Genomic DNA, 25455 nt, shown 5'->3' with positions numbered 1-25455 from the left:
TTTGGGTGAACTGTCCCTTTAAAGCCACGAGAGGGCTTGTTTGAGCTCCATTTAGTATCTATTTAGTTTCTGCACGGGTAAAAATTGCTCAACTTTGTCGTTCGACTACATTTGTATTTTCTACACATAATATATTAAAGTTTGTCTTAAAGGAACAGTTCGCTTGAAAATTAAATTTATACCTTTTTTACGCAAATCGTTTTGAACGAATCGAGTCGTGAATCGGTTGATTTGAACGAATTGATTCACAGACTCAAAGTTCCAGTCGCAGCTTAAGTAAACAACTAGCTGCAGAGTAATTTTCACTGAAAACAACTTAAATTCTTCAGAAAACTGAATTGCCATTTTTTTTAAATTATGCTTTAAGATTATACAAAGTATTTAACTTCATTGCTACACAGATGTAAGAAGAAAGCCGACATGAGGGCGAGTATGACAGTATTCAATTTGAGGTAAACTAACTTGTCTGTTGCCAGCTGCATAACAAAGTCAGTTTTTGATCCCTGACCTAGTTTGGTTTTCTGTTTACTGTCTGGGGTGTTCATATCCCTCTAAAAGTCCTACGGCTAGACATTCCTTATGGCTCAACTCCACCCAGACAGCCTATTACAAAGTCAGCTGAGAGAGAGAGAGAGAGAGAGAGAGAGAGAGAGAGAGAGAGAGAGAGAGAGAGAGCGCGCAGCTAATCAGTAGAATGTGTAATTGCATGCTTGTAGGTTTGGTTTAACAGAAGCTCCATCTTGTAGGGAGTAAAGAGAGAGGCCCTCATCAAAAGTAAGTGTTTTTATTTTTAAATGGTCATTTACTTTAATTTATGTCACTTGATGCCTTTTGATGAATTGTGACACAAAACTGCTACTCTCCATCATTTAGATAATTTAGTTTCATTGTATTTATTTAGGAAGGTTTCCTTTCACTGTATAGTCTCGTATTGCATATTTAAATAAACATATGTTTATAATAATATTACATTGTGTATAATCCATTTTCTAGTCTCTCTTACTATTTAGATAATAATCTTGATTATTATGTGTCAATGTGTTTTGCTTATTTTTGCATATATATTCTTGGCTTGTGACTAAAATTGTAACTCAATTTAGGTTAAATCTAGTTTAGTAAGTGATTCACAGTGTGTTTTCTGTTCAGCTGATACCAATTATCATTGCTGAAGACAGCACATACTTTTGATCGACTATCACCATATTTATTTGTGTTCAGTCTGTTTCAGTGTATTGCATTTCTGGTTCACTGTTAATTATTATGTAGCTCTAATTAAAATTAATCCGCTTATTTAGCATGAATGGTGTAATAATTGCTGTTGCTGTGTGAAATCGCAGAATATATACAGACCTTTTCCCATGCATTGCATATATTCACTGCTATATTTTTTTACAACAGTGCATTTGTGAAAGCCGGTCTCTGTGCTTCACTCATTCCTTTCCAACACCCATTTGAGAGGATTTTCTCACTAACAATGGCCGTCCTGCAAAGTGGCTGAGCTCTGCATTCCACTCCAGACCCTAGCTTCATTTGTGTATATATTTAAAGAAACCCTAAGAAGCACTTGTCATGGTCCTCTCTCAAGGGTGCCACACTCTTAGTTTAATAGCTCTTAACTTTGAGCTTGTTGCCATGCAACTCTAAAATCACACTTTAGAGTTGCATTTCTTACTCTCCATGACTAGCTTACTCTTCTTAATTAACAGATCAATTATTAACTGAATTTATTTTGTAATAAAGTACATATTCTTTTCAGTATAATATATATCAAGTTCAAGTTACTTTATTTATACCCAAAGGTAGATTTTGTTTTCAGTAGAGTCCTCATACACACATATGAAACAGAGCACGTATCACATATCATCAAAAACATATTTATATATGGAGGAAGATGTCTCATCACCAAAAAGCAGCCAACTAAACATTCAGAGTACCATGAATAAATTGTGTTAGCACATGTTTTATACATTTTTAAAAGGAGTGGATTTGGAAACCATAATGTATTCTCAATTCAATCTTTCACTGAAGTGAATGCTGGTGTGATTCAAAAGTTTGGGGTTGGTAGGATTATTTAATATCTTTGAAAGAAATATTATATGCTCACAAAAGCTGCATTTGGTGAAAACTACAGCAAGTACAGACCCCAAACTGCTTTATGGACCGTGAGCTCCAGCAACATGCAAATGCAACCAAAGGATCACATGAGAGAGATTTTCAATGCAGGGTTTATTTGCTGCATAGTAACCACCCATCTCATTAGACCATGACAATAGAGGAATGACTGGAGAGATGAAAGCACAGCACTGAATGAGCTCGTTTATTTCCATATACATTCATCTCATGACCTGCAGGAGTGCAGACCTAGGCTGTACCAGAGTAATTAGACAGCCTTATCATATTGGATACACTAGTGTATGTGTCTGCTGTCTTGGAAGGTGATATAATTGTATTATTTTAACACTTAATATACGCAGACAGTTCAAAGGGATGCACAGTAATATCTGGCTTAGTTACATCTTTTACAGTTGGTTATGGATTGTTCCATAATAGGACCTCAGTGAAGCATGGCTCACATCAGAAACTTGCAGGGATGAAAAAAAAGGCTTCTTATTCTGGCATAATTCTTAATGTTGCTTGCTGTATTATATATTGCATGTACACTTACATTCAAAATTTTTTACTTTTATTCGGCAAGGATGCATTAAATGGATCAAAAGTGACAGTAAAGACAATACAATAAATGCGGTTCTTTTGAACTTTCTATTCATCAAAGAATTCTGAAAAATGGTTTCAACGTGTTTCCACAAAAGTCGTAAGCACAGTTAACTGATTTTAACAGATAATAAAATTAGAACCAAATATTAGAAGGATTTTGAAGTATCATGTGATACTAAAGACTGGAGTAATGACTGCTAATAAGAATAAATTACATCTTAAAATTTCTTAAAACATACATCACTTCACCTGATTTGAAATGTATGATAAATTAGTTTACTAAGGTTCCTGAATCTGTGTCTGACTCTAGTATGTTGCTGGTTTTGCTGGGCTGGTGTTTCGGGGCCACAGTGCTTTTATATGTGTTGTACTCCTGGCTCATCCCCACTGCGGTGCAGTTCAATGGCAGTCTGGCGTTACTCTGGCACGATGTCATCGTTGAGCGCGCTCTTGATACTCTGACCAGATCAACTCGACCACAGGTGACTCAGTCAGTCCTGGTTAAACACGGCTTTGCATCACCAAAATTACAGCATGTACCTGTTCTTTATCTGCAACTAGGATGCATAAGGGGGTCGTAAGAGAGAGTTTAATGATGTTAGACTTGTGAGGCCCATCAAGTAAACAAAGTCATCACCAGACTTCTTTATTCTTTGTTGTGACCAGCGTCTGCTGAAAGCAGTACAGAAGCATGCGACCCGTGGTGACCCTCAGAGTGTGATCTCGGCCATTGATCATTTCTGCCGACACAGTGAATGGGCTATGAACATTGGAGATGAGAAAGGTTAGAGAATAAAGGTTTTTATTCCTTATTTCCAGACAAAATTTTGGACAGAATCTGAAAGAAATATGTGCATTGACACAAAACAAAAACAAAACTTTTTCTGATTTTTTTTATATGGTTGCTCCAAAATACAAGTAAGAAAACGGATTTCGTTAATTATGCAATTTTTGTAACTTAACTAAAGATCAATAAGGTTTTTTTTTTTCTTTTTGGCACTGGCGCATTACATTGACCTAAATTGTCAGTAAAGACTTGTTGATCTAAAGACATTGTTGCTAAAGATTTATATTTCAAATACATTTTTACTTTCTATTCATCAGAAAATCCTAAAATGTGTCATGGTTTCCAAATAAATATTAAGAAGCACAACTGTTTTCAACTTTTGAGCACCAAATCAGCATATTCAATTGATTTCTGAAGGATCATGTGACACTGACTGGAGTTAGACTGAGTAATGGCTGCTGAAAATTCAGCTTTGCCATCACGCAAATAAATTATATTTTAATAGATATAATTAACATTTTTACATATATTCAAATAGAAATATTTTTAATTATTTTAATTCTTCACAATTTTACTGTATTGTTATTACATAAATGCAATTTTTGTGAGCAGAAATCTCTTCTTAAAACAAACCCCTAAAGTCTTACCCTTGTCAAACTTTTGAACTGTATTTTTTTTTTTATCAAATAAATGCTGTATTTCATATCAAATACAAGTCTTGGTCAGCATAAGGAGCTACCATAAAACAGAAAAAAATATACTGACCCCTAATTTTGAACAGAATTTAATATTCTTTAAGTTACTCTGAATAAAAGCATCTGACAAATGTCAACATACTCCGCTGCTTCATGTCCAAAATATGTTTAAAGATAAAGAAATACAAAAGTATTTATATTGGAATTTACATTTATTGCATCCAACTGTCTTTTACGTATTTGTGTGTGTGTGTGTGTGTGTGTGTGTGTGTGTGTGTGTCTATATGCTCAGGCTCTATTCTGGACTCAGTGGTGAGTGAGTTGAACCCAGAGAAGGTTCTAGAGTTGGGCACATACTGTGGATACTCCACAGTGCGTATCGCTCGTCTGCTTCCTCCTGGAGCTCGACTGATAACACTGGAGTTCAATGCAGATTATGCTGCAATTGCTCGACAAGTAATCGCCTGGGCAGGTCTTGAAGACAAAGTAAGGGCCCTTTTCCTCCACAAACATATCCTACATTGTTTTCATACAGGAATCTTTATTCATGTGAACTTTATGATGGTATATATTTATGATCGTAACCTATATATTTAAAGGATAAGAGTCATTTCAGTTAATGTTTTACTTTTTCAGGTTCAGCTCGTAGAAGGTGCGTCTGAAGATTGGATCCCACGCATGAAGGAGCACTTTGGAATTGAAACATTTGATTTTGTTTTTCTGGACCACTGGAAGGACCGTTACCTCCCTGACACAAAACTAATGGAGGTGTGTTTGATTCTAACCATTTTAACCTTATTCAATCTCAGTTAGAGATTAAGGTGTCTCTTCCTGTAGCACAAACATGGCACTAGCAGTGCCAAGGTCATGGGTTCAGTTTTTCCAGAGAAAGCAAAAAGTCATGTAAATGTAAATGTGTACCTTAAATGCAAGTTGCTTTGTATAAAGTGTCTGCCAAATGCAAAAATGTTCTGAATTTACTGCTATTCCAGTATTCCCTTCTCAATATTGCACACCAAGCCTATATCCACCATTTTCTACTCTTCTCTTTTTCTATCTTCTTTGTTTATAGGATTGTGGACTGCTAAGGAAAGGCACCGTTCTGCTTGCTGATAATGTGATCTGTCCAGGAGTCCCAGACTATCTTAAATATGTGCGCAATGGCCTTTCTTATAAAAGCTGCTATTTTAAATCCCATTTAGAGTACACCAAGGCAGAGGACGGCTTGGAGAAGTCTGTGTTTTTGGGCTAGAGATATACAGGGATGGTTCAGAGTTTCTGAGACCCAGCATGAGATTTATTTTAAATGATTTATTATCATAAGTCCCTAAGATGTATTGTGCTTAAAGTCTGTAAATCAGGACACACAGCTCTGCGTTTATGTTTTATAACTGTGTACCACTAGAGGGTAGGATCACGTTTAAAATGGCTAAATGAAATATGTGGCTGTGTCAAGACCAGACCCTCATATATCACATATTTGTGTTTGTACAGAAATTGGGACTTTTATAGGTTATTTTAAGGTTATTCTGTAATAATGAAAACATTGGCACTTTGTGTTGAGGAAGATATACAAGTCATTTGGAGTGTGCTAATTTGATGCATTTTTTCAGCGTTGATAATTGCATGGATTGCAGTTGTATTTGTTTTCAAAACATTTGGTGCATATTCGTGTATGCTTTTTACTAATTTTTTTTTTTTTTACTAATTTAAAATGTTTGTCTCTAGCATTTATATATATTTTTTATTTGTTTAATTTTTAATGTAATAAATTAATTAGCTGTCACTATTTTACAATTTTTTCTCTTTTTGTCTGTTAACTAAGTTAACTAGTTTTTTTTTTTTTTTTTACCTCACCCATTCTTTATTTCTTTATTTCTTGACACAAACATGAGGGCCTGCCTTGCATAGAAATTATTATCACAAAAACCAAGACCATAAAGATGCAGAAAATTACACTTTTTTTTAACTGAATGTTCAAATCCCTCAGATTGTATAGAGTGTTATATCCCACAACTTAAATTGACTGTCATAAATCTTTAATAGCATTCCAAATTAAATGCTACAGTACATTAAAATATACCTTGTGATTTATAATAGATGAAACATCTCGTAATAACATACAGATCGTACAGCCGCATACTTCAACTCATTTCATCCACATGCACACAAATAAATAAATGAAAATATCACAAGCACCTTAAAGGAGCATTAGACATGAATATTGTAATACTAAATTGCAGGTTTGCTTTAAAATGTAATAAATATGACACATTTAGTTGATTAATTCATTAATAAAATAAACAATAGATGAACAGGTAACAAAAAGTGAACAGTCGGCTAGTATGTCGGGGATGTAAAAGCCATTAGCCCATATGTATTTCAGTGATGGTGCTATTAAGGACTAGAGAAAGCCTATACACTACCATTTAAAAACACACGTGACCGTGAGGTCAACTAGATTATCTGTCTTTATATTGAAAAAAAAACATAAAATCATTCTAAAATGTAGCTGCTAAACAAAGCATGTAAATCCTTATGATGAGACCAGGAGGGATTGTTGCTTATAAGCAGACGGTTTGAATGCAGAGAACTATATCTAGCAGTTCACATTAAAAATATATACGGTCCATCTCTCTCAGACTTCTCAAATGCATGCATGCGGTAATCCCAATCTGTGCCCATTAGTGCACACCGAGAGAGAGACTGAGTGGGTGAGTGAGTGAGTGACAAAGAGAGAGAGAGAGACAGAGTGAGGGGCTTTTAAAGGATTTGACAGTGATTTGTAGAAGCACAGTTGTGGAATGTTTGGGCATTTCCACCTTTTCCCGCGTTTTAGGTTTTACTAAGGTTCTGAATACTCAAGAGTCAAAAAAATCCTTATCTTAGCTTTGCGTGTGAGAAGACTGTGGACGTTTTAAGATGAGAGCTGAAGACTCGGATGTTGGTGACGTTTACCGTCGTGCTTCAGAACCATCAAACTTCAGTTCCAGATGGGCGCACACTGGCATCTGCAGCAGTCGGTGAGACATTTTTAAGAAGCGAATACATTAATAACCCTTATTTCAGTATACTGAATGTAAATGTAGGTAAAATGTTACGATGTTGTAAAGATGTGTATTCAGGTAACGCGATAAATGGTGAAGAAGGATTAGTGCTGCAGCTGTTCCCCTCAACACTCGATCAAACGGTCGCGCGCATGTCTTCCCGCAGGAACTTCAGTTTTTAATCCAAATATAGCACTTTTCCGCTCACCTGTTGCTGAATATGCATGAGCTAATTTACATAAAATTTTAATAAGCATGCCTATACATGCCCTTTATTCTCAGCGGTCTGGTGAGTGCGAAGACTTAAAAAGTGAGTTCATTTTCTAGAGGACAGAGACTTGAAATATAATTTTGGAAGAATAATTATAAAAAATAAAGTAGCTGATCATTCAAATGAGTAATGAATAATATAATGACATTATATGCACTGTATCAGGGTATACAACAACTATATATTGTTCTTCTTTGAATATGGTATAAAGTATAAAGGATGTAAAAGAATATGCATATGGTATTTTTTGAAAGTACCTTTCAATATCACTGTGCCATGGTATATGAATATGTAACCAAGTTGTTTAGTACTATTTTTTATTCTTTGTTGAATATTTCTGGTGGAACAAATGAAATAGGAAAAATGGAAATCAAAGCCTTAATCCTTTGTTTAAAAAAAAATCTAAATAAATAAATGGAATGGCAAGTTGTAAAATAAATGTGTGTTTGTAAAAACGGTAATAATATACATTTATTATTTAAATAGGCATATAAATATAACACATTCCTATTCTGTATTAACTAACATTTATATACTTTTAAAATCTTACTACAAATTATTTTACAATATTTTAAATTATATATTAATATACTGTAATTATAATATTTAATTAAATGTATTTGTATTTAATTATATTTATAGTTTTTAAATCTAATCTTTATAAAAGCAGTGAGTGTGGGTCATGAGGTCAAACATTCAGCTGCATTATCACATGCAAAGCAGTGCTGTCGTAAGGTATGTTTTATACATATTTCATGTACACCTTCTGTCTCATTTCTCCATAGGAGACACAGGTAGAGAAGAAAGCACTGTGCTGTAGTAGAAGACTACTACGACAACTATGACATCACAGCACCACACAACATCACTATGTCATCGCCGCAGGATCAGCAGGGCACCCGGACAACGTGTGAGCTCCCTGATTCACGTCATGTGGATAGTGATGATGGGATTCACTCCAGAAACCTGGGCCTCCTCAGAAACTCAGCCTCATTCCATAAAGATAGAGGGGGACGTCACTCTGGGAGGCCTTTTTCCTGTGCATTCCAGGGGCCCCGCTGGTGTTCCTTGTGGGGAAATTAAGAAGGAGAAGGGGATCCATCGTATGGAGGCCATGTTGTATGCGCTGGACCAGATCAACAGTGACCCAGACCTGCTTCCTAATATCACCCTGGGTGCCAGGATACTGGACACGTGCTCCAGGGATACGTACGCACTGGAACAGTCCCTCACCTTTGTCCAGGCCCTCATCCAGAAGGACAACTCAGATGTTCGCTGTTCCAACGGAGAACCACCCATCATCCCAAAACCAGAGCGTGTGATAGGGGTCATCGGGGCTTCGGCCAGCTCAGTGTCCATAATGGTGGCCAACGTCCTTCGTCTGTTTGCGGTGAGAGATCTTTTTAATAAACCTAATTTTAATTAATTGCATTTTAATGATGATTCCCTCAGTTATGGGAAAAAGTCTTCATTTTCAAAGCATGAAACTACAGGTGATCAGTGTAAAAAAAAATTCACCATTTAGTTAACCAGCTAGTTTATTAATCACAAGTTTTCTAAAATGTAATGTCTTAATATGCAAATGAGGCAATTCATTAAATATGGATTCATTTGCATACATTCAGAAGACTGAGGGAGGATTTTGAACATCTCTCCATAAATAAAATATAAGTATAAAACAAATCAGGTGGATGTTATAATGAGCAAACCCATCTGTAAAAATCGTAATAATATAGAATATAGATAGAAGTAGTGCTACTGAAGGAAAGATTTCAGACAAAGTGCGTGAGAATTTTTTTTTTTTTGTTGAGAAAACAGCTTTTAAAGTGTGTATTGTATTTGTAATGTACAGGTGCAAAACCTCAAAATGTAAAATAATAATAATAAATAAATAAATGTACACTTTGGAAGTTTTCTTTCCACACGTTATGCCTTAATTTTAAGAAGACATGGTATGAAACAAAATCTCAAAATGTACTTTCTATAAGACAGATTTGTAATTAGGTGATGTTTTTTGTGTGATATTTAAGGCTCTGTTTATGTTGTATATGTGTGTGGCAGTCATTGGATTCCCTTCTGTTTTGTGAGGAGCTCTCTGATTTTGCTGCACGACTGGATTCTGCAGTGCTGCAGGAAGTATAACTAATTCTGTTAAAAGGTTTGGATTGTGTTTCAACTCACTGCCCTCTCAGCAAGAGCTTCTTAAACAATATAGATTCTTCCTTTATTTAGTTCTGAGGGAGAGTGTATCAGATTTTCTTTGAAGTGAGAAATGTTTTTGACAAGCACGAAGGTGAAATGTGCTGTGTGCATGTCATTTAATTTCAAGTCCTTTCTCATTTTCAGACCGTCATTCAGTAAATCCTACACCTGAGCTACATTCAATTTCATTCCACCCTCTGCCACTTTTTCGGATTTTTTTATTCATTTGTTTTAATCAATAGTGTTCTTTGTGGTCACTGCATCAGGCTGCGTGTGCTTTAGTACATGAGCTGATAACCTCACCCAGGAGTTATCTGCAATCATTTTCAGTCATCACAGTTTCAGGGAAGATAAACAATTCACAAAATAAAAGTGACTTAGTCAGAGCTCCATTAGGTTGCTCTCAGGACATGATACCTGGAATTTGTACATCGTAATCATATTTTGCAGTGATTATTCATTACTTTTAGTGATACGCTCTGGAACACGACTGGCTGATATGGCTAAAACAATCATATCTAAATTTTCTAGCCTTTTTGTTATATTGGATAAAGGGGAGACTGGGTCTAGTTGAATAAATTAGCAAATGAACTTTGAGAAATATTTATTGGAATAAAAAGTGTCACCCAGACTTCCGTATCTAGAAAACACTACAGGCAAAAATCATGTTTTTTTTTTTTTTTTTTTTTTTACATATTTGAAAAAAAGCACATTATTTTATTACACTTTATACACTTTATCTATGTGCTTCTGTAGATTTCAATTACAATACATACTGTATATTTAAAGCTTTTTTCCCCCTCATATACTGGGCCAGAAAATTCAGTCCAGCTGCTCTTACGTTCACCAAACTTGTGAGTTGTTAGTTTTATTATTTTCCATATTCTGAAGGTTTCGGGGTGGAGGGGGGTGCATATATTATTTGCCTGATCTATATGATATTTAATTCCTTAAACAGTATTTTCTGATAAATGGAGTGATATGCAAAATTCTCTCTCTAACAATTTTTTTTTTTAAATTGACAACAAATTTAATCAAGAATTTTGAACATGACTTAACATAAATGTTAACATAACATTTCAGAAAACGTGTAATGCAAAACAATCTTGTACTTTGGTTAATCAACTGTACTGTATAGTTAAAATCAATCTTTTACCATATTTTACCCTAATATCTTCCCAGGTTTGTTTTCTTCATTATTAAAAGTATAATTTCAACCAAACAGCTTATTAGATTCATAATGTTTAGTGCATTATGTAAAATACAATTAAAATAAAATGAATAATTTATTAACTATCAAGGTAGTTTTCCACACTGTTATCCACAAAAATATTTTTTTTGTTTATGTACAACAGTACATAAACATCAATATTTTTACAGTGTTTTTGGCAAATATTGTAATACAATAAGAACAAAGAGACCTCCATGAATAATTTAAATAGTGACTGAAAGAAAGCAATGAAAGAGACTGTGTGTATGGACTTACCACAATGATTTAGTCACACAGAGAATAAAAATATCCATCAAGGTGTCATATTGAATGTTTTTCTATAAATGTCAATCTTCCCACTAGTTTATGTCTATGTTCCTTACTGAGTTCTGGTAAGTGGGAACTAAGGATGGCAGATACTACCCAGGATCTGCTCTCCATTAAAGCCTTCTGACCAGCTCAGACTCCTGATGGGAAATCAAGCGTGGGCCCAGAGAAATGCAGCTGCCCTCTTATCAGATACAGGCAGCGTCTGTTCTGTGCCTTTTGCTCAATGAGTGAAGGCCTTTAGCAAGTAGATCGACATGGACAGATAGCCAGCATTTATGGGTGGCACTTAGTCTCACATTCCGTAAATAATGATATTCACAAATCCAGAAAAGGTTGTTTTAAAGAAAACACAAGTTTTATTTCTATATATAAATTTACATTAACCATTCTATATCTGATCTATGCGATTGGTGGTTGACATTCAGCCTAAAGCAGATTGTTGTATAATTGGATTAAGTGCCATACAAAAGTTTTTATCTTGCAACATTGTCACTTTTAAAGGAATAATTTGGAATTTCCTTAAACAAAAAGTCATAATAAAAATAAATTAAATCGTAAAATCTAAATCATATTGTAAATCTTTAAAGGGGTCATATTAAAAAATAAGGGGTCATATGATGCTTTTTAAAAGATTATTATTTTGTTTATTTGGTATAATAGAATATGTGGACATGCTTTAATGTTCCAAAACACATTATATTTCAAATACTGTACATTTTTGTAGGTCCTCTATGCCCCACCTCTCCCAAATGTATTGTTTTCAATGAAGTCCTTCCTTCCGAAAAGCGCTGTGTGCTCTGAATGGCCAACTGACCCAGTGCATTGTGATTGGCCAAACACCACAAGCACTCCTGTAACACTCCTTTCCATAATCGCGAGCTTCATCTTTTTAAAAATAAATGTAGACTAGTGATGGGAAGTTCGGATCATTTTACCGACTCTGACCTTTGAGTCTCATTTTAGCAAAATGAGCAAAAACATTTTCGAGTCATTTTGTTAATTTTTATCAAAATATAAATAATTGTTACATGTTACTTCCCTAAGATGTCTACTAGTACTTACACAAACGTTGATCACACTACAAACAATACAAAACTATAATTCTATAAGAAACAGAAAGTATTAATTTGTTGTTTACCTGGGTATTTAGCCTATGATTAGCTCACCTCTTATCTCACAGGGTTTGAGTCGTTCTTTTATCACGTGACAGCCCCATAAGTTTCAACCATTGACTGTATAAAAGGCTTTAACCTATCATTTTTTCTTTTGTCACGTGACGGTTGTATTTGGCAAACAGTGAAAGTCACTTTTAAGTGTCAGATCATGACAAAATAATGCAGATACTCATATTTTTACAAAATTGGATGTTTAAAGAACAAGTTTAAACACTTCTAGGAAATATGGGCATTTGACTGCTGTTAATCTTGACATGACTCAGGTGTGGAAAGGCTTGAAGGCTATATATCAATGGAGGATAGCAACAAATCAGTATCTGAGACTAAATATTTCAGTAACGTCTCCCTATAACCATGTTTTTTGCTTGTACATTTTCATGAAACTTATGTATTATAATTGCATTTGGATGGTTGGATGGATAGATTGCATTTGCAAACTTAAAAATAAGTTCATGCAAGTCATGCAAGATGTAACAAGGTTCTGGATGGTCATGGGTAGATCAACAGTATTGCCACACACTGTAATGTATATGTTGCTTGATGGGGGAGGAGTGGTTAAATATGCCGCAGCATCTAAGCTAGTAGAATTAAATATATTGTATGGCTTATGGCTGAGAAATGGCAACCTTGTCTCTTGATCTGTCTCTCTCCCTCTGAGCTTAACGTAATTTGACTAAAACCCCTCTAATCCTTCCAGATAATCTGTCAAATGGTCCTCTCCCTCTTCTTTCCTTCTCCGGTCTTTATCCACCTTTTCTCACTGTCCGCTGTCCGGCTTCTTTAAAGAACCTTTCATTAAGCCACACAGGCTCAACAGATATTAGTCTGTGGAAAGCGTAGTCCAATGACATCAGGTGCATCATTAAGAAAATAGCACAACAGTAAATTAATCTTCTCATCCTTTTTTCATACAAACAAATGCTTTTACAGTGGTAGCTCGTGCCATCTGTATTTCCCCAGGATTTTTATGTGCTGCAGAGAACATTACCACTAGGGTTGTTTTGCTGCAAAAGACTTGCTAGGACAATACAATATGAACAACTGTGCTGCTGCACTGAATATGATGATCTTAAAACCTGATTATATCACAAAGGAGTATACTTGGAGTGATTCTTCTTTTATATAACAGTTCAGTAAACTAGAGAAGCCTGTAAAAAGTTATTTTTCAAATCAAAGTGTCAATTCAAAGACCAATTCAAAGAGAAATACTATAGACTATAGAAATACAAAAAAATACTGATTTCAAAATGTCGTGTTTTATCTTAGACCCAGTAAGATACTTTGTCATATACTTTGTCTATTGTTTGCCATCAAAAATAGTTTAAACCAAAGTCACAGCTGATTTAATAATTGATGAATCTCCAATCTTCGCTTCTGTGTGAATCAATGTTTTTAAACAAATTGGTGGAATTAATGATTCAATGACATATTTGAATCTGCGTTTGAAGGAAACGGTTGAATCAATGGCTCACAAATAGCTTTGTCCTAAATCGTATACTCGATTTAGGAAGTTGTTTTGAATAAGTACTTTGCAACCATTAAAAAAAAAAAATCTAAATGGTATGAATGTGGTTAGTTATGAATGTACAGTGGGTATAGAAAAGAATCACGCCCTTTAAAATAATCACATTTTGTTTTTTTGCAGCATGAAATAAAGATAGACAGTTTTTGTTTTATCCAGTTGTACTTGCACAGTGCAACTTATAACATACAAGTGAAAGACATAATACCAACATGTCAGAAAAAAACCCCGAAAAAGAAAAAAGATCACTTCCTTGTGTCAGTCTTTTGTTAAACCACTTTTTGCTGTAATTACAGCCTTTAGTCTGTTGGGATAGGTCTCTACTAACTTTGCAAAACTTGCCTACTTTTTTTAAACACTTAAAGGTTACATTACATACACAGTTTCACCCAATCTCATGTTAATCTTGAGTACCTAGAACCTAGTAGTACTGCATCCTTCATATATCCAAAAGGTCTTTAGTTTTATCATATTTATAAAAGAAAAATACACCTTTCCGATTCTTTCCGGAAAAAGCCGAGCTCCTGGAAGCGTGCCGTGAGCAGAGCTATAATACTGATGTTTTGTGTTGTTTCCATTAACATATATTCACTTATGTGCTGATTTCCAACAAAATACAGAAATCTGATGCAATTGTACCTACATGAATGGGGTCTTTTATCACAGGGATGGCTCCATGTTTTAATAGCAAATGATGTGCTAATCCAGCGTCGACTTGGGCCTTGTTTATAAAACATTCGTCACTCAAATGAACAGAACACACAAAGGCACTTGATACACTCCGTTGCTGCCCCGGAAAAACAAACTGCATCCACTGTTCATGTAACGCTGGGTTCTTGGGAAGCTAAACACAGTAAACTTTCCCTCACACGATTTTGAAGCGCGTTGATGTGCGCGGTCTTGCTCTCCTCTGGTCAATGTGTATCAGATTTCTGCCAAACAATACCATTTGTTGTTGAGGCCAAATAATCAATTTTAGTCTCATCTGCCTCAGACTCAGTGTTTTGGCAAAGCTCAGTTGTGACTGCATGTGGCTTTTCTTGAGGAGTATTTTTTTCTTACAGTACATGCTTTTTTTTCTTCCATACAAGCCACGTTTGTGGAGAATTTGTGATATTGTTATCACATGCACACAATGAGCACTCTTTGTCATAAATTCTTGCTGCTGCTTCAGAGTTGCTGTAGCTCCTGGTTGCCTCTCTGACCAGTTTCCTCCTGGCTCTTTTATCCAGTTTGGAGTGACGTCCTGATCCAGAGAGGGTCTGTGTTGTATCAAATACACTTCATTTCTTAATAATAGACTCGACTGTGCTTCTATGCATTGGTAAAGCATTTAAAATATTTTTGTATCCATCTCCTGACTAGTGTCTGTCCACAACTTTATCAACTTTATCTTTTGACAGTGCCTTGCCACCCATAGCTAATTGTTTGCTTCAGTTGCACTACAAGGACTGAAATGCTCCACAAAAGCTCTTTTCATGCTCAGCTGATCAAAATGAGCACAGCTGATCACAGATGAGAAGGTGATTAGCTACACCTGATTGAGTGGAATGAACACTTTTTAGGAGAGTGGTGATCCATTTTCCAAATCAGTGATTTTTTTCCCTGCTTGTTTGTGTTATATCTTTCACTATGATGTTATACAGTACGTTTCATTGAGTACAGCTGGATAAAACAAAAACTGTGTCCATCTTCATTTCAGGCTGCAAAGCAGCAAAATGTGATTATTTTAAAGAGTGTAATTCTTTTCTAGACCCACTGTAATTTGGACATAATACATCCATATTGTTATGTTTATTTGACCAACATTATGTGGCCAGCATCTATTGTGACACTTAATACACTCACAAATCCTCTCCCATGGCCTCATGGCATAGTAAAGTGTTCATTTGTTGTGCTCTTCTGAATTCCGCAGGATGTAATCTGGGTCATCCGGTTACTTTTCACCTACTGTTTTATGAATAATGTTCAGACATATACAGATCAGAGAAATTCATGTTCACATTTTGATGGAAAGTGAGTCCTGATGCTCGCTAATCTTTTATGCATCTTTCATTTTGCAGATACCTCAGATCAGTTATGCTTCAACAGCACCTGAGCTTAGTGACAACAATCGCTACGACTTTTTCTCCCGAGTCGTGCCACCCGATTCCTTCCAGGCCCAGGCGATGGTGGACATCGTCAAAGCCATGGGGTGGAACTATGTTTCTACTCTGGCTTCAGAGGGGAATTATGGAGAGAGTGGTGTAGATGCTTTCGTTCAGTTATCAAGGGAGGCAGGTACAGAAAACTGAATTGCTAAAAAATTTAATTAAAGAATGCGTATATAAATGCATAAATGTATATATGTAAACAAATACATGTGTTTTGGTTGCAGGTTAATTTACCATGAATTACATTTTACTTTAGTTATGGAAAATGGTAATGTCCTCAGAGTCCTTCAAAACTGTCTGTCCTTTTTTTTTCATGAGGTCTTTGTATCGCACAGTCCATAAAAATTCCTAGGGAGCCAAGACCAGGAGAGTTTGACAAGATTATCAAAAGGCTAATGGAGACATCCAATGCCAGAGGGGTTATTATTTTCGCTAATGAAGATGACATCAAGTGAGTAACTTTTTAGTGGTAATTCTGAATCTCTCTGAGGCAGGAGGTATGGCCTTGGAAAGGGTTTATAAATGATTAGAGAACTGATCAATCACCTTAAAATGGGAATATCAGGAGTCTTGGAAGAATTTATGGCAAATGAATGTACCACAGTGTGAATTTTTAGTCTAGTCTAATTTGCATTTGCATAATATAATTTAATTTGCATAATATAAAATGCTGCTAATACATAAAAATTACACATATATATATATGTATATATATATATATATATATATATATATATATATATATATACACACACACACATACACACATAAACACACCAAGGCATATACAGTAAAAGCAGTAACAGAGAAATATTACAATATTATTAGAATTTAAAAGAACTGTATTCTATTTTAATACTATAAATTGTCAAATTTATATATTATAATTTTTTTTTAATGCAATTAAGTTCTGTGATAGCAAAGCTGTCACATGATTCTTCACAAATCATTTTAATATGCTGATTTAGTGCTCAAGAAACATTTCTTATATTTTATCTAGCAAGGAAGCATTAAATGCATTAAAAGGTAGCTTTGAAATCAGCAGCAATCAACAGATTTCTAACTATGATGGATCTCATTGTCCTTATCTTTAATGAAACCTGCCTTTTGTGAGGTGTCTGATATTTTTGTATTCTTTGTATTGTAGGCGTGTCCTGGAAGCAGCAAAAAGAGCCAATCTTACAGGTCACTTTTTGTTTGTGGGATCTGATAGCTGGGGAGCAAAAAACTCACCCATCCTAAACCTGGAAGACGTGGCTGAGGGTGCAGTTACTATCCTCCCCAAGCGGGCATCCATTGAGGGTATAAAATGACAACACAGGCAACTACAAAATCAATGAAGGCTTGATCATTTACATAAAAAAATCCATCTGAAAGTCTCAGTTGAACTATTGGTAAGCCCCTCCAATCGAACGCAGACGAGCCAATGCCAGTCGAGTATCAGTTGCACAGAGAGCAGAACTCGGACATCTTTAGGTTTCAAAGCCAGAGAGAAACATTAGAAGATCCGAAGCTTGCATCGGTTTCATTGTGTTTATGCTTCAAAATGGAAAAACAATGTGCCTAGGGTACTTTTAACGCTAATTAAAGGTATCCTGAGAGGATAGGCAATGCAATTTATTCCATTTCCTAAATCCAACCGAAACAGAGCAAAATGTCCCTAAACATCACAATGAAGATGAAAACGTTTATTTTCTGGTTTTCACTCTCATTAAGTTACACTTTTTAAAAAATCTGCTCAAGGACAATGTTAATGTCATCTTGTGCTTCAGCAAGGTATCTCTGGATAAAACGAGCTAACCTTAGCGTTAAAGTTAGTGAGTCCATGCTAACGCACAAATCTAAATAGCGAACTGTTCTCACGTCGTGTACCGTGCAGTGAAAGTCAAAAACACATAAACAAAGGTCTATATGAGAGTGTCTATCCATATTAATCTGGTTAAATGTAAATTAATTTAATCTTACGCTGCAGTATATGAACGTGTTGATGCGGGATGTTGTCATTGCGATCGTGACGACCTTAACATAATTCTCCCTTTTACACTGTGAACTGTATATTTATTTTAATATATTTTATATATCCCTCCATGGCATATTAAAGTCCCATTTGAGTGTCCCATCTGTGTCCCAAATTTATCAGAAACACCTCGGAAGAAGGTTTAAACTGAAAGCTGTCATTGTAAGACTGTGAGCAACGTTTGTTTGTCCGAGTGAGCAACAGTAACTAAGGGGGCGGGGCTTACCAGTAGGTCAATTATTCTGAAGATTTCTGCTCATGTAATTACTTAAAGGGATAGTTCATCCAAAAATTCTGTAATCATCCATGCCATTCCAAACCTGCGTCCTGTTTTTTTTTAACAGTACAATGTTAAATTTTTTCATAATCCCTTTAATCTGTTTCTCAGGGTTTGACCAATACTTCACATCAAGATCACTGGAAAACAACAGGAGGAACATCTGGTTCGCTGAGTTCTGGGAGGATGACTTCAAATGCAAACTGACACGTCTTGGCATCCGAGGAGACAGCGGGCTGAGGAAATGCACAGGCGAGGACATAATTTCCAACAAATAACTCCCATAAATGCAGTAGTACCTGGATTATCGTACTTTCTTATGCTTTTAAGACATGTAAAGCACATCTAAGTGGATTATTCCCTCAGCATTGCTTTTACATTCCTGTCATGTTGCTTTCGGTCATTCAGGAGAGGAACGGATCAGCCAGGATTCTGTATATGAACAGGAAGGGAAGGTGCAGTTTGTGATCGACGCCGTGTACGCCATGGCCCACGCACTCCATAGCATGCACATGGACCTCTGTCCAGGTTCGATGGGCGTTTGTGACAAAATGGACCCGGTGGATGGAAGAATGCTGCTGAGTTACATCCGTGCTGTCAGTTTTAATGGTAAGCCTTCCCAAGGACACAGCTGAAGCATGTGAGCCATTTCAAACATTGTGAAAGAGACCTTGAAACAGCCAGAATTTTAGCATTGGGTCTGTATTCATACAGTGCAAGACTTATATGAACATCTCAAGAATTTGAATGTAAGCTTTTATTTCCGAGGAATGCTTTGTTCGACTCTGCCAGGAAGATTACACATAATAAACAGCTTTTGCCAAACACTCTCAAATCGATGATATTTCCTTTACTGTGAGACTGTCAGGTGAAAATAGGTGAAGAGTAGTTTCTACAAGAGGGGAAAGGCCAGAAACGAAGCTGCTGTTTCCAAGGAGGAGGCATGCAAGTCCCATGGGTTAGTCAGAGTGCGGCGAGAGAGGTCAGCACTCAATCCCAGCCTGAAGAGATCCACTAATGCACAATCCAGCAGCGCACATACTTGTTTTAACCCCCTCCCCTCGTCTCTTTCCTTGTCTGTGATTTTCCCTCGGGCAGCCTCTCTTCAAACACAAGGCGCATTTCCTTTTTTCAGCACTATCTCTCTGTGAAAATCCTTTTTCTTTTCGTCACTCACTTCTAAGAGATTTCTATGAAAAGCACAGCTATTCAGTTTATGCACAGTGGACGTCCTCACACTCTTGTATGAAAATCTATTCAGCTTTGAGAGCCTAAGGGGAACAAAATCACGCCGCGTGGAGACCTTGCCCCTCGTGATTTGTAAACTCTGGTTTACTGAAAGAAACCTGGGATTGAGTTTGCTTTGTTGTGACACATCTATCTTTACAGAATTACATCTGAGACGTGTGTGTTTTGTTCGATTACAACACCATGTTTTCTTGTAAACAACCTTTGATATGGAAAAGTCACCTTTAAAGTTCTGTTTGACAATTTGACTATAAAATCAAAGGGTGAAAGAGAACAATGATGTGCCGAGGCACGCGTTTCTACGCATTAATCCATTTTTATGCCCTTGAAGTGGGCCGTTTCTATTCTGTTGTTTCAAATGATTGCATTTGAAGTAATAACTAGTGATGTGGAATATCAAAACCCTCTGTTTACTCTGAAGGCAGTGCTGGGACAGGTGTGATGTTTAATGAAAACGGTGATGCCCCAGGACGATACGATATCTTCCAGTACCAGCTTTCCAATACCACCAACCCGGGATATAAAGTCATCGGCCAGTGGACCAACCACTTACGACTCAGTGTAAGCATGTTAAGCCCCTTTGTAGTTTGGAACATTTTTGAATTTGTGTTCTTGAAATGTTCCTCTCTCTTTCTGTAAGGCGGAGGACATGCAGTGGTCTGGAGGGGATAAACTGGTTCCAGACTCGGTTTGCAGTTTTCCCTGTGAGTCTGGGGAGAGGAAGAGGATGGTGAAAGGTGTGCCGTGCTGCTGGCACTGTGAACTATGTGATGGCTATCAGTACCTCCTGGATGAGTTTAACTGCGATACGTGCCCCTTTGACATGAGGCCCACGTCCAACCGCACTGGCTGCCGTCCTACTCCCATCATCAAGCTGGAGTGGAGCTCTCCGTGGGCCATTATCCCAGTATTTCTGGCGGTGCTGGGCATTCTTGCTACATCAGGAGTCATCATCACCTTCATCCGCTTCAATGACACCCCCATAGTCCGTGCTTCGGGCCGAGAGCTCAGCTATGTTCTCCTGACAGGCATCTTCCTCATCTATCTCATCACCTTCCTCATGATCGCTGAGCCGAGCACTGTGGTGTGCGCGTTTCGCAGGTTGATTTTGGGGCTGGGCATGTCCATCAGTTACTCTGCCATGCTCACCAAAACAAATCGGATCTACAGGATCTTTGAGCAGGGAAAGAAATCAGTGACACCACCGAAATTTATCAGCCCCACATCCCAACTGATCATCACATTTATTTTGATCTCAGTACAGGTGCGTGTATGTCTGTGATAAATGTACCTTTTTTTCATTTAGCAGATGCTTTTTATTCAAAGCGAGCTGGAGACCAACATACATTTTGAATAAATAAAAAATTAATAAATTACACATAACTTATAACATGTAGTATATACAGTATATACAGTGAATTAATGTATGTCTTGAAATATATATATATATATATATATATATATATATAACATTTTGTATGTCGAAAATTATTAATAATAATAATAATAATAATAATTGTATATATATTAATTCACTTATGAATATGTATATGTATATAACAATTAAATATATACACATTTTGTTTATAATAGCACAACATTGTCAATGTTAATTTAAATGATCTGCACAATAATCAGTTCTAAAATTAATCTTGTTCAGAGTAACTGCTTTTCCAAGTTGTTTACAGTCTTGTCACTGTGCTTTATGTCCCCGAAATACATTTTTGTCTGAGAACATTTTATCCATTGAATAATTAAAGCAGCAATATTTTTGAGAGTAGCATTTCACTGAAAGCTCTTCTCTTTTGGTGTTCCATTAATGGTTGTTAATGCATATTATTTGAGGAAACGTTAAGAGACATGGTCTCCTTCTCAAAGATCATTTTGTTTGAAGGTAGGTCAGATATCATTGACCATTACGGACATTGGTTTTGTATAAACATTCATGCCTCTTTCTGTTCACAGCTCCTGGGTATTTTCATTTGGTTCGGAGTGGTTCCACCTCACACAATCGTCGACTTTGATGAGCTACATCCCCCCAACCCAGAGTATGCCCGTGGGATCCTGAAATGTGATATGTCAGATCTGTCTCTGATTGGCTGTCTGAGCTACAGTATGGTGCTGATGGTCACGTGTACAGTCTATGCCATTAAGAGCAGAGGGGTTCCTGAGACCTTCAATGAGGCTAAACCCATTGGCTTCACCATGTACACTACCTGTATCATCTGGCTGGCCTTTGTTCCCATATTTTTTGGCACGGCACAATCCACAGAAAAGGTAAATTGTAAATAAAATGTAGTTTAAGATTAGAGACTATGCTTTTGAACAGAGGTTTTTACATTTTTATAGGCAATAAAAATAGATGTACTTTTTGTTGCAACATTGCATTTATTTTGATTTTTCCATTGCTATATATTTTCTTATGTAAAAAAGCACATTAAAATTAGTCAGAAACAAAAACTTGTTTTATAAAATAAAATAATTAAAACACTTGATCTAAGGATACATTTAAAGAGAATAAAAGAGATATCATATTATTGGTTTTCTTACTAAATTATTTAATTTCATTTTTATTTAATATTACCAGAGATACATGCATCACTTACATTGCAATGATTTTACTATTGTTTGACTATTAACAGTCTATATTTGGGTCTGTTGACATGTCCGTTCCTAGATTTTCTCATCTATATAAAACCCTTACTTCCATGCTATTAGTGTAAAAGATTGGCTGGTGCCTGATATTAACATGACATACAGGAATATGATCTTCACCCTGAGAGTGTCTAGACATACATTTCACTAGATTAGATGGTTCTGTTTCAGTTAATGATGCTGCAACATTTACTTGTGAATGCTTCAGCCATAATCAGATGATAAGAAACCTAAAACAAATCTAGCTAATGTCAGGTTAACGTAATTGCTATTTAATTGTGGGGCTGTTTTGTGTTGACCTAAAAGCTGTTCAGATGCTAGCCACACTTCATGCATTTAGTCATTCAGTTTTTCACATCTATTCATCCTGTGGGGGATGGTTTTGCTTACAAAGCACAGGGATTTAAAAATGGAAAGTATACTCTGACTAATAGAGAGGTCTTTTAGTGGCCGGTCAACCGAAAAGCTTTTGGCCCTCAGGTGGCCTTCAAGTCTTTTCATTTCTTGTAAACGAAAAGAAGAGCATGGAAGAATAAAATACCAGACTATACAGCGGGCTGCAGTATATATATTTGTGGGATGTTAGCTAACATTTTATCATATCGAGTTCAGATTTTAAAGTGTATTTTGTTTATCTTTATTCTTCTAATAGGACATTTTATTCTCGTGTTTACATTTTTCATTAACTGTATGTTGTGCATCTTCAGCTTTTGTCATAAACATACATGATATACAGGCTTTTTTGGCTCACATTAAACAAAGCAAAAATATGTAGTCACATACATGACCTCAAATCAACCTTGCTTGAATACAAAATGTATGCAAATTACATGTAGCTTTCCCTCTATAGGTTTGTATTGTAAACTGATTGAAATTATTGCTTGTGGGTGATTTCAGCCATTTGTCTTACACTATTAGTAGTCATTGCATTGATTTCCAGGAAATGCACTGTGACAATCAACAGAGAGTTTATATATAAATATATATATATGTGTGTGTGTGTGTGTGTGTGTAATGTGCAGTGATATCTCATCACTAAAGCCCTGAATGCTGATCTGTATCATGTGATAGGTCGTGGCTGAGGCCAGGCTGAAATATTACTCTTAATCTTTTTTTTTTTGCCCTGAACCAGATGTTCATTCAAACCACCACACTGACCGTGTCCATGAGCTTGAGCGCCATGGTGTCCCTTGGCATGTTGTACATTCCTAAAGTCTACGTCATCATCTTCCACCCAGAGCAGAACGTTCAGAAACGCAAGCGCAGCTTCAAAGCCGTGGTCCAGGCAGCTACCATTTCCACTCACCTCTCACAGAAGTCCAGCGACAAGCAGAACGGAGAGACCAAAGTTGAACCAGATAGATCCAAATAAAGACCAGGAGGTAAATATACATACATACATACATACATATATATATATATATATATATATTGTACATGTGTTTTTTTTATAACACTCCCACCCCCCACCCCCCAATATCTGCAACAATGCAAGAGGCTGGGTGAGAAGGACACTAATATAAATGCATAGTACGCTATGTAAAGGAATTAGAGGATCAGTGGATTCTTTGTGGTGTGGAACTCACTTTTTTCGCTTCGAGACCAAAAGTATTTGTCCCCTTTAAAATTTCCTTTGTCACCACAGCATCACCAGTTGAGTTGAAATGATTCATGAATTCATGATGAAGACTGGCCAAACAGAGTCCCTTTGGAGAAAAAAAACAAAACAACAGAAAATGTCTTGCACCAGCATTCCTTGAAGGATTGGAATCAGACAATTAAACTTGGGCACACATCAGTGAGTCAGATTCAGCTTCAGTGTCATCTCCATCCTGATCTCCTTATCCTAAATATATATCATAAAAGATCAAATGAGACTTTCAGAGCTACAGAGACAATGCTGGGATCAAATGTGCTTCGACAATTCACTCAGTGGAGTGCACTCTCTTTGAACTCTTTGGTTTTAAAAACGTGCCATAACTTTCAGTATAAATGTTTTAAGTGTCTTGTGTGCGAAATCCTGTATTCTTCATTATATTTATTAAAATGTATATATTACCAAGAAAAAGCAATGACAATCTAATGAAACAACAAAAGTTTTGATCAGAGATTTTTAGTTGTATCATGTTTCCTTGAGCTTCCCGAGAAATATTGATTTTAAACAAAAAATATATTGTATTGATTGATATTTATTGAATAATTTAAATTAAACTAGTAAAATTTTAGATCCTTTTATTGTCACATGCAGCTGGCTTTCAGAGCAGTCACTTGTATCTTAGTAAAGGAGAGGGGAAAAGAAGACCATGCATTATTGTTCAGTTACTTGTATTTTCAGCATTAAAGAAGCAGTTAATATTTAATGATGATCATGCAGTTACTGTAAACTCAGGTTCCAGTTAGGCTTATTTACCTTGATGAATTTTGTGGGTGTCTCGTTTTCATTTAAGAGATGTAAAATATATTGATTCAATGCATGTTGGAAAAAATGATTTTAAAAAATCCTGAAAAATAAATTGATATGTAAGAAATCATGTTTGTGATAGTGAGTGTTTTTGTTCTCATAGTGTTTAGAACAGAATTGCATTCAATGGTCCCTTTACTGGATTCTCACCCATTGTTCCCAATTATATAAAACCATATTAGTTTCTCATTGACTTAGTATGTGTAAATGGTGAAGTATTTAAAAAATAGTTTTTTTGATTCAAACTTTCTATGGAAACTATCTCTTAAATTACACAAATTGTAATTTTTAATTTTAGTTTGAATGAATAATCATTATTTTCTGTTCTTTTGCTTTAGTATGCTATATTCATGTTCAAAATAACTAAAATAATGTGGTCAACACACCTGGAACTAGTTCATAGCCGTGCAATTATAGAATGTTTATGAACCAATCAGAATCAAGATTCAGCTGTGTTGGTGAATGACAAACATGAGACACACTTATTTTTTAGGGGATAGTTTACCCCAAAAATAAAAATTCTGTCATCATTTACTCAATCTCGTTCCAAACCTGTATGAGTTTATTTTTCTTTTTTGTTTAGCACAAAAGAAGTCGTCGATGGCTACTCAATTAGTTTCATTATCAACAACATTCTTCAAAATATCTTCTTTTGCGTTCAGCAGAAGAAAGAAATTAATACATTTAAAA

At 35.9% G+C, this 25455-nt stretch overlaps 2 protein-coding genes across 3 annotated transcripts; both read left to right on the top strand.

The window, feature by feature from the left end:
- The first annotated feature begins 319 nt into the window (after positions 1-319).
- comtb (catechol-O-methyltransferase b) lies at positions 320-5860 on the top strand. Of its 2 annotated transcripts, none has more exons than XM_052609680.1 (6): positions 320-452; positions 3026-3197; positions 3382-3499; positions 4490-4683; positions 4834-4965; positions 5270-5860. In XM_052609680.1, the coding sequence occupies exons 1-6, from the start codon at positions 421-423 to the stop codon at positions 5447-5449; spliced, it is 828 nt and encodes a 275-aa protein (XP_052465640.1). In that variant the 5' UTR covers positions 320-420; the 3' UTR covers positions 5450-5860. The 2 variants fall into 2 exon arrangements, with proteins under 2 accessions (XP_052465640.1, XP_052465641.1); XM_052609681.1 differs by lacking the exon at positions 320-452 and adding an exon at positions 645-774.
- Positions 5861-6882: 1022 nt separating this feature from the next.
- LOC128022296 (metabotropic glutamate receptor 6-like) lies at positions 6883-24826 on the top strand. Its single transcript, XM_052609682.1, has 12 exons — positions 6883-7220; positions 8301-8905; positions 16018-16234; positions 16426-16558; positions 17255-17409; positions 18513-18653; positions 18810-19010; positions 20071-20210; positions 20290-20913; positions 21615-21926; positions 23437-23686; positions 23950-24826. The coding sequence occupies exons 2-11, from the start codon at positions 8357-8359 to the stop codon at positions 23674-23676; spliced, it is 2712 nt and encodes a 903-aa protein (XP_052465642.1). The 5' UTR covers positions 6883-7220; positions 8301-8356; the 3' UTR covers positions 23677-23686; positions 23950-24826.
- The last annotated feature ends 629 nt before the right edge of the window (positions 24827-25455 follow it).

Source organism: Carassius gibelio, chromosome A11 (genome assembly GCF_023724105.1).
Source record: "Carassius gibelio isolate Cgi1373 ecotype wild population from Czech Republic chromosome A11, carGib1.2-hapl.c, whole genome shotgun sequence".
Classification (NCBI taxonomy): domain Eukaryota; kingdom Metazoa; phylum Chordata; class Actinopteri; order Cypriniformes; family Cyprinidae; genus Carassius; species Carassius gibelio.
This window is presented reverse-complemented; position numbering and strand designations above follow the sequence as displayed.

Bases quoted from the DNA above. Each gene is read 5' to 3' on its own strand.
- LOC128022296 (XM_052609682.1), top strand. From the start codon at position 8,357: ATGACATCACAGCACCACACAACATCACTATGTCATCGCCGCAGGATC. The intron at 8,906-16,017 runs GTGAGAGATCTT...TTCATTTTGCAG, and splicing joins ACGTCCTTCGTCTGTTTGCG to ATACCTCAGATCAGTTATGC. The intron at 16,235-16,425 runs GTACAGAAAACT...TTTTTTCATGAG, and splicing joins TCAGTTATCAAGGGAGGCAG to GTCTTTGTATCGCACAGTCC.
- comtb (XM_052609680.1), top strand. From the start codon at position 421: ATGAGGGCGAGTATGACAGTATTCAATTTGAG. The intron at 453-3,025 runs GTAAACTAACTT...GTCTGACTCTAG, and splicing joins ATGACAGTATTCAATTTGAG to TATGTTGCTGGTTTTGCTGG. The intron at 4,684-4,833 runs GTAAGGGCCCTT...TTACTTTTTCAG, and splicing joins GGGCAGGTCTTGAAGACAAA to GTTCAGCTCGTAGAAGGTGC.